Genomic DNA, 8710 nt, shown 5'->3' on the forward strand with positions numbered 1-8710 from the left:
TCTGGAGGAGTTGAGTGGGGGAGGAGCTGTGTCTTGGAGGCGGGGCTAGGTCCGTCCAGGGGTTCTGCAGTTGAATGGTTGCCATGGAAATTAAAGGATTTCTCAAACATTAAAGAATCAAAGCAACACTCCAGGTTTGTTTTTCATGAGGGAATAAAATTATGACATGACAGAAAGATAAAAAAAAAATTAGATTTTATATGATATTGCCTCTTTAAGAACCATCCATGCATGGTTGTGGCCATCTTTAGTGCCAAACACAGAACGCTACTGGGTAGCGGCTACGTTGTTCTTTGGGGTCGGAGAACATTCAACCAGAAATCTGATCACATTTAATTAGTAAAATGAACGACAACAGAAAAAAAATCAGATTTCAGCTAAAAAAATCTAAACCTGCTGTGTGAATGTAGCTTTAGTCTGGAAAAAGTTCCATAAAAACACCAAAACAGCAGCAAATCTCACAGAAAACAGCCAGACATGGTGGTGGCAGTATGATGCTCTGGGCCTGGACCTGGACTTTCTATCAACCAGGAGGTCCCAAAATGTTCAACCAGTTTGTGACTTTAGGCTAGCTTGGTGCTGCAGCAGAGACCAGCTGGCCTCTGATTGGCTGATGCGGTTAGCTTCAGGCTGGTCTCTGATTGGCTGATGCGGTTAGCTTCAGGCCGCTCTCTGCTGCCTCTTCATAAACTAAACTCTCATCCTGAAGTTTTCTCAGGTTAGGTTGCTGATAAGAAACATGACACAAACCCAACAGGAGGAGTTTGTGAACCGGCTGCGGCTCTTCACCAACCTGGCAACGCGACGTCTTCCTGCTCAGAACCAAACGTCACCGCAGCGGCGCCATAACCGGTTCTGGTTCTGCTCATGTCTGACTGCCTCAGAGGACAGGAGTACTGGGGGACAGATGTGCTGTTGGACCGACCTGTCCTCTGACCCTCAGAGGTCAGAGGTCAAAGGTCACATCTGCATGATCTTCATGCAGACTCTGCAGCGGCTGATGTTGTCTGGGTTGTTCCCTGGAAGGATCCAGCTGCTGGGCCTCCTGCAGATCCAAACACAATCAGACCTCAGGTGCTGGTTCCACAGAGAATGCTGCCACCTGCTGGCCTTCAGGGAAACTGCAGGCTGAAAGGTTTCAGTGCGGCTGACGGTTTATCTGAATGTTTATTCATTTAAACTCGGCTCAGTTCTGGAGCTTCTGAGTCTCTCCTGGTCGTTTGGGTCCGACTGAAGCAGCTGACCTGTTTTTATGGATTATTAATATTATTTATTCCTAATTTTACCTCAGATTATTTATTTCAGTAATATAGCTGCACATACAGTTTGGTTTTAATTTGATTTGAAAGTATTTTATTAATTGTTTTTCAGTTAGTGGAGAAGAATGTCTTTGTTCAAAATGCTGCTGCCAAGTTTTACACACGACTCCGACGTTGATGCAGCTCACCGCCGGATTATTTTAGAGAGCAACTTAAGAATATTCTATTGACTTGGAGAAATCTTCGTCATCATGTAGGACCTCTGAACACAGGTAGGTTATAAAATCTGATTTTTATTAACTTATCTTGGGTTTTATACACTGTTGACTCTTTTGAAATGTTTTGTGATTTTAAACTTTAAAAATAAAGTTTTACTAACTTACTTATGAAATGTCACGCTTAGAGATGAATGACTTTGTACTTCATCCTTATGTCAAAGTAAACCCAGGTCTGTGGCTTTACACCTCGATTCATTAACAGCTGAAGCATTTGCTGCACAACCTTTGATCTTCTGAACATAAACGGTTCGTTTGATGGGAGAAGAAACCAACATCTGTCAGATTATTAGCAGTGATTTATGCATCATAAATCCACTCTGATGATGTCGTGTTAAACCTGTGAGTCTGAGGACAACAGCGAGTCGTGTAGCGGTTAGCATGTTGTCAGCAGGTGAATGGAGGTTTACCTGAACATGTTGTCAGGGTCCAGAGCAGCCAGCCAGTAGCTGTACAGGCTGTTGTCGTACTTGCAGGTTCCTGAGCTGCCGCTGCACTCCATGAACGGCATTCCTTGGAAGTTTTCCAGGCAGGATCCGGGAGAAACCAGAGGCTGCCCCGAGCCCTCGGCGCCTACACCCGTCTCCTGAACACAGAAGACGTGAACGCAGCGCGCTTTAACAGGGGAACTCAGATTCAGGTGATCTGAGGTCTAAACGTTGCAGTTCTGGACTCAGCAGCTCTAAGGGAAACGTCCCACTGACCATCACAAAGGAGAATCCGGTCCAGAGCGACTGCCAGTCCGCAGGGCAGGGCGGGACGGCGCTGGTCTGGCTGTGGATGGCGATCACGTTGGCTTCAGACTCACACACCGAACACCTGAAACCCAGAAACACACCTGAACCAGGTGGAACACCTCACCTTCATCCTCAGTCTGCTGGTTTCTTCTTCATGAAGCTAAAAATATTGTTTTCTGGTGTTCAGATCTGAATCAGGAGGTTTGCTGACGCTACTTGCTGATCTTGGACTCCAGCGCCGCCTCTGGGCTGGTCTGGTTTGGCGGGCTCCTGATGTTGGACAGCCAGTAGGAATAGTCGTTCCTCTCAGCGTATCGACATTCCTCTCCAACCTCACAGATCAGGAAGGGAGCGGTGCTGAAACGCTGCAGGCAGCTGCCGACCGTTCCTGCAGGGAGACCGTCGCCGCGGCGATACGGCCAGAAACAAATCATCAGGATAAAACTATTAACAGAATAAAGATGGACGAGAATTAAATGATATTACATCAAAGAGTAGTAAAATTATGAGAATTAAGACATAATATAGGGAGACTAAAGTCAAAATATTATGAGAGTAATATTTTAACTCTCATATTTACTTTTTCCCTGTAAAAAAGTGTAATTTTACCACTGTGGTAAAATTACAAGAATGAAGCTGTAAGAGAAAAAAACGTCACCAACTGAGAAAAAACATCAGAACATAAAAATAATTTAGAGAACAGTCATAATATTACAGAAAAAAGTCATGAGAAAAAAGTAGTAAAATGACCAGAACAGAGTATGAAACTATAATAAAGTCATAATAATAAAAGAATAAAGCCGAACTGATAGTTTATCCTGAAGTTTGTATTTTAGTTTTTCCTAGTGTGGCTCTACAGCGTCGCAGAACGCTGCGTCTGCTTGGATGGACATGGAGGCTTGTGATCTGTATGTCTGAGGTAGGCTGTGACCTCTGTGACCTCTGTGACCTCTGTGACCTACCCAGGTCCTGTCCGTGAGCGCGGCTGTAGCCGTTGATGAAGAGCAGCGAGTATCCTCTGAATATGAGCGTGGACTGGGCCGGGCAGGCCGGGGCGGCGCTGTCCTGGCTGTGTCTGCTGAACAGGAAGCCGTTCCTCCGGGGCGGCGAGCCGCTGCCTGGCTCACCTGGCTCACCTGGAGGACCCTTGGCTCCCGGTCTGCCACGCTCTCCGTTCGCACCTGGAACCAAGCAGATGGTTGGACTTCATCTGAACTCAACATGCAGAAACTCTGAGCCTCCAGACGGACCAGACAGATCGACTCTGTTGACGTTTAACTTGTTGCCATGGTGATTTTAGGACGAGTCAGATGTTTTCATACCTTTCCGACCGATTCGTCCTCTCTCTCCATCCTCTCCTCTCAGTCCATCACGCCCAGGTATTCCCGTCCAACCCGGTGCTCCAAGTGAGCCTTTTGAACCTGGAACCAGGAAAACGTCACGTCAGGAAAGAGGTTCAGGTGTTTCAGCAGTAACCATGGCAACATGACTGACCATCAGCTCCCCTCAGTCCAGGGAAACCCGGGGATCCGATTCCTCCCACTTGGCTTAGAGCTCCTTCTTCACCTGGGTCTCCTGGTTCCGACCACACAGAAAAATATGAGTCCTTCCCATTTGGTCCTGCAAGGGGCAGCAGGAGGGCAACGTTAAGGCAGGATTAGGGCAGTACTGGGGCAGGATTAGGGCAGTACTGGGGCAGGATTAGGGCAATACTGGGGCAGGATTAGGGCAGTACTGGGGCAGGATTAGGGCAGTACTGGGGCAGGATTAGGGCAATACTGGGGCAGGATTAGGGCAGTACTGGGGCAGGATTAGGGCAGGATTAGGGCAATACTGGGGCAGGATTAGGGCAATACTGGGGCAGGATTAGGGTAGTACTGGGGCAGGATTAGGGCAATACTGGGACAGGATTAGGGCAATACTGGGGCAGGATTAGGGCAGTACTGGGGCAGGATTAGGGCAGTACTGGGGCAGGATTAGGGCAGGATTGGGTTAATCAGAGCTGATCCAACAGCTGGCCTGTCTCAGGTCTGCCTGCTTCCTCTCACCTGGGTTCCCGGTTCGTCCTGGTGGTCCATCTGGGCCGGGGTTACCTGGCGGTCCTTTCTCCCCTTCCATACCTGAAACACACACAAGGGGGTGCTTTGAGGTCAGTAAGATCGTATTTAACTTTGACCAAACATCAATGAGTTACAGCTCACAGATCAGATCATGAAATTAGTTTGACCCAATTTAGTTCTGAAGCCACATTTCTCCCAAATACTCTTTACCCAGAATGCATTGCTGTCGGTCTACAGTCCTGTCTGCTTCCCGACCAAGTTAGGCCAGAATCAGCAACAGAGTTGGCAAAAAGTAACAACTATGAACTGAAACCACAAATGAAAAGTCGGTTCTTAAGAGTCTCTTCCTGAAGCTCAAATAAAACGTTTCTGTAACAAACCTGAGAGCGAGATGCTACGATGTAGCATGCTACTGACATGTTGGCTGTCAACCTGATTCAGCTTAGTGATTTATGTTAGCTTCTGCTAAATACAATGATAGTTTAGCATCATTGTGGAGACTAAGCTCTCCTGCTTTTTATCATAACTGGTCAAACTTCATGGGAATCTTATTTGTGTTGATCTGACATATTTATGGAATCAGATCTTTCTGTTCTGTAAAGTGGCTTCAGATGAGATCAGCTGTGAATTTGTAGACTCATAAACAAACAGGAAGACAAACTGAAAACGATCAGGCTGCTCCCCGTCGGTCCGCGGTTCTTACCGATTTGACCTTTTGGTCCAATCGGTCCTCTGCAGCCTTTCTCTCCAGGATATCCAGGCGGCCCGCAAGGACCCTGAAGGCAAAACAAGTAACTATGACACTTCATTCAAGTTTCAGTTTGTTTTTCTCTCAACTTCCCCTGTAGGCGGGACTCACAGGAGGTCCACAAGGACCGGGGTCACCGGTTGGTCCCGGAGGTCCTGGGGGACCCAGTTCTCCTTTAATGCCTTTATGGCCTTTGTAACCAGGGCCTGGCGGACCAGGCGGACCGGGCGGACCCTTAGGGCCTGCACAGTGACAGATTTTATCGTTTTATTTAATTCAGAGATGAATCCAGCTGTCAAACAGACTAAGCTCTCCACCTTTCGGTCCTTTAGGTCCAGGAAATCCTCTATATCCCTTCGTCCCATCGATGCACTCGCCCCCTTTCTTCCCAGCACTACCAGGAGGCCCTGGGGGGCCCACAGCACCTTTGTAACCCGGGTCTCCTTCAGGCCCAGGGGGTCCAGGAGGCCCACAGCATCCCGGCGGGCCCCTGTCCCCCACACATCCTGGAAGAGGAGGGTGGCAGAGTTACTGCGTCCTTCTGAACCCACCCCAACCAGAATTAAACCAAAGCCTTACCAGGGGGACCTCTTTCTCCTGCCGGCCCATTAGGTCCAGGTAGACATGCTGGAGATGAAGAAGTAGATCAGTGAAGGTTCACGGGCAGCGTTTTGGTTCGTACGTCTTTATTGACTCTTACAGCCCATATCTCCTTTCTCTCCGTCAGGCCCGGGGATCCCGTCCCGGCCCTGGTTTCCTTTGGGTCCTGGTGGACCAGGCGCTCCAGGAGACCCCTGGCATCCTGGAGACGAAGGTCGGACAGAGGCTTAAAGCTGCTGGACTTCATTCACCAAGGAAACGTGCAAAATGGAATTAAATCTGGTTAAAGCTTCAGAATGTAACTGATGAAAAATGTCTCCATGTTGTTACAGTTTGTTAGATAATGTGTGAGAAGTTTGAGTTGCTACTGCACCAAAAACAACCAATCAGAACCAGGAGGCGGGGCTTAGCACCAACAATCATCCTGATGTACGCGCTGCTAAATGTGCTAATTGTGGAGAAACAACTCACTGTTACAGGCCTGAGCGTTCACAACAGGCTATGCTAGCTGCAGCTTAGCAGACAGCAAGGAGGGATGAGCAGCGCCACACAGAGGATGACTGACAGCACTAATACCCGCCTCCTTGTACTGATTGGTTGTTTTCTAATTAGCACTTGGAGAATGCAGAGGATTTTTTCCAGATTATCTGCTTACAGCGTCAATAAATATGTAAAAATATATATTTTTAAAAGTTACAACCTGCAGCTTCAATGGATTTTCATAAAGTTGTTTTTCAGTAAAACGTTTTGCTGCTGGGATGAAGTGGTTTTTCAGCCGTATTGAGATTAATATTTCATAAAACTGCAATAGAAACATTTGTTTTTATCTCAGAAGTCACATGACCGACAGCCGGATGTTGCTACTGCTAGAAATGACGAAGAAGACAACAGGACAACAGTCTGATGGCGGCGTTTTAATGATTTATCACATGAACAAACATTCATGTGAGATTTTAATCTTTACTTATTTAATGGAAACGCAGCCAGTGAGTTTAAAGCTGCCGGTAAAGCGGCTCTGGTGTACCTGGACTTCCAGGAGGCCCTGGAGGGCCACAGTTCCCAGGAGGGCCGTCCAAACCTTTCTCCCCGGCTCTACCAGGAGAACCTGCAGACAAAAGAAACGTTTTCATTCCAGATTTAAAACTGAGAGGAGAAACGATGATGCGACGAGCCAGACCTTTGGATCCAGGCGGCCCTTTGGGTCCCACAGGTCCACAAGGACCGGAGGGCCCCGGAGGGCCAGGGACTCCAGCTGGTCCTCCTGCTCCTTTTGGACCTGAAGGTCCTGGAGGTCCAGGAATCCCCTGTGGGAAAAATAAGAACAGGAATTAATGAATGAATGAATGAATGAATGAATGAATGAATGAATGAATGAATGAATGAATATACTTTATTAAGCATTAATAAAGTATATTCACAGAACCTGGACTTTGGTTCTAGAACTGGAAATCATCCAGCAGCATCAACACAGGAGAACGTTACTTTGACTGTTCCCTCTCCGTCCATGCAGGAACCAAAAGGCTTTGTTCTGTAATCGGATCCGACTGCAGAGACCCGGTCAGACCTTTCCTTCTCTTTTGTGGATCACTTTGGCCCCGACATTGTCGCTTTGACTTTTCACCGGATAATTTAGTTTTTTATTATTGAGGGAAACAGGGTTTATTTCAGAATCTGTTTCTACGTAGAATAAATCCAATGAGACGTTCGGTTTTTGTTTGGTCAGAGAGCGGCGGATCAGTCTGACATTTTTGTAGAACAACTGATTTTTGTTTATTAAATATAGTTTGGATGGATCGACGTTCGCAGTCAGCGTATGCTTGGTTGTTTGCTGTAAACCGTTGAAGGTACCAGGCGACGGACAGAACAGAACTAAGTGCTGATCTTGCAGCCGGGTCCGGGTTGGCTTTGTGTTTGGACCAATCCACCAGAACCGGATCAAATGTCATGTACGGGACACAGTGGGTGTTTTTCTGTGCTGTACCTTCATTCCTTTACAGCCTTTACCTCCCCGTCCAAAACCTGCTTCTCCTTTAAGTCCCTTATCTCCGGGGTTCCCTGGCCCTCCATCTGAACCAGGGACCCCATTGGTTCCCTTTGCACCTTTTTCACCTGGATCACCTGAAGAAAACATCGGAGGAGCTGAAACTGACGCAGTTATCCTGGAGTTCGTTGTCATTTCTGACTTATTTCCTGCTGTCGGATCTTTGGTGGCATAAACGTTTACCTGGTCTGCCAGTGCGTCCCTTGTCCCCGGGGGGTCCAGTGTAACCACAAGGACCTCTCTCTCCATCTCTACCTGGATCTCCAGGACGTCCTGACACCCAGAGACATGAAACATTTCATTATCTTCAATAAAACCAGGGAAACGACCTCCACTGCTTCGCTCAGTCCACACAGCGCAGCCAAATGTTTACCTGGCGGCCCCGGCCCTCCAGGTTTTCCATCCATGCCCCTTGGCCCTCGGTTCCCTGGGGGGCCTCCTTCTCCTTGTTCCCCAGTGAGACCTCTGGGTCCTGAACAAGAATCAGGAAGTAAACAGAGAATTAATACTCCAGAAACAGATCTCAGGGATCTTTATGAGCTGCTAATGTATTTCTTCTAATCAGTCAATGGAGATTCGTGACCAAACTCATCATAACCCAAGTTATTATCTCTGAACCCAAAGAGGAACCATGTAGAGTTATAAATCTAGAGTCAGAACAGATTCAGTTACTCCAGGTAGAAACCAGAGATCAGGCTGACCTCTGACCTCTGACCTGAACCTTCAGAGCCACATGAAGCCGGTTCCTCAGTGGTTCTTCTATCAGCTGCAGAACATTTCAGAACCAGAGACTAAAGTCTCTGACCAGAGAAACTCATCCAGGCGTTTAGTGGCTTTGATTCCTGCAGCAGGTCAGACTGACAGACCAACGACCCAGAACCCTGCTGGTCCAGAACCCTGCTGGTCCAGAATCCAGCTGGTCCAGAACCCTGCTGGTCCAGAAGCTGCAGCTGGTTGGTTGATTATTGACTCACTCATCTGGGTCTGGTG

At 47.7% G+C, this 8710-nt stretch overlaps 1 protein-coding gene across 1 annotated transcript in view; it reads right to left on the reverse strand.

Moving 5' to 3' along the window:
* Positions 1-405: 405 nt before the first annotated feature.
* Positions 406-8710, reverse strand: part of col4a3 (collagen, type IV, alpha 3) — a gene marked incomplete at its 5' end in the record, with an annotated part of 27546 nt that continues 19241 nt past the window's right edge. The window contains 18 exons of the mRNA XM_015050940.1: positions 406-1045; positions 1945-2120; positions 2239-2353; positions 2488-2659; positions 3234-3452; positions 3594-3692; positions 3766-3891; positions 4320-4391; positions 5035-5107; positions 5191-5321; positions 5397-5585; positions 5659-5706; positions 5780-5881; positions 6704-6784; positions 6857-6983; positions 7661-7797; positions 7904-7993; positions 8094-8192. Of these exons, the coding sequence (XP_014906426.1) occupies positions 961-1045; positions 1945-2120; positions 2239-2353; positions 2488-2659; positions 3234-3452; positions 3594-3692; positions 3766-3891; positions 4320-4391; positions 5035-5107; positions 5191-5321; positions 5397-5585; positions 5659-5706; positions 5780-5881; positions 6704-6784; positions 6857-6983; positions 7661-7797; positions 7904-7993; positions 8094-8192 (2141 nt within the window). The remainder of the gene's footprint in view (positions 1046-1944; positions 2121-2238; positions 2354-2487; positions 2660-3233; positions 3453-3593; positions 3693-3765; positions 3892-4319; positions 4392-5034; positions 5108-5190; positions 5322-5396; positions 5586-5658; positions 5707-5779; positions 5882-6703; positions 6785-6856; positions 6984-7660; positions 7798-7903; positions 7994-8093; positions 8193-8710) is intronic.

The sequence above is a fragment of the Poecilia latipinna genome, unplaced genomic scaffold (assembly GCF_001443285.1).
Source record: "Poecilia latipinna isolate Pla-1442-1.1 unplaced genomic scaffold, P_latipinna-1.0 Scaffold1019, whole genome shotgun sequence".
Classification (NCBI taxonomy): domain Eukaryota; kingdom Metazoa; phylum Chordata; class Actinopteri; order Cyprinodontiformes; family Poeciliidae; genus Poecilia; species Poecilia latipinna.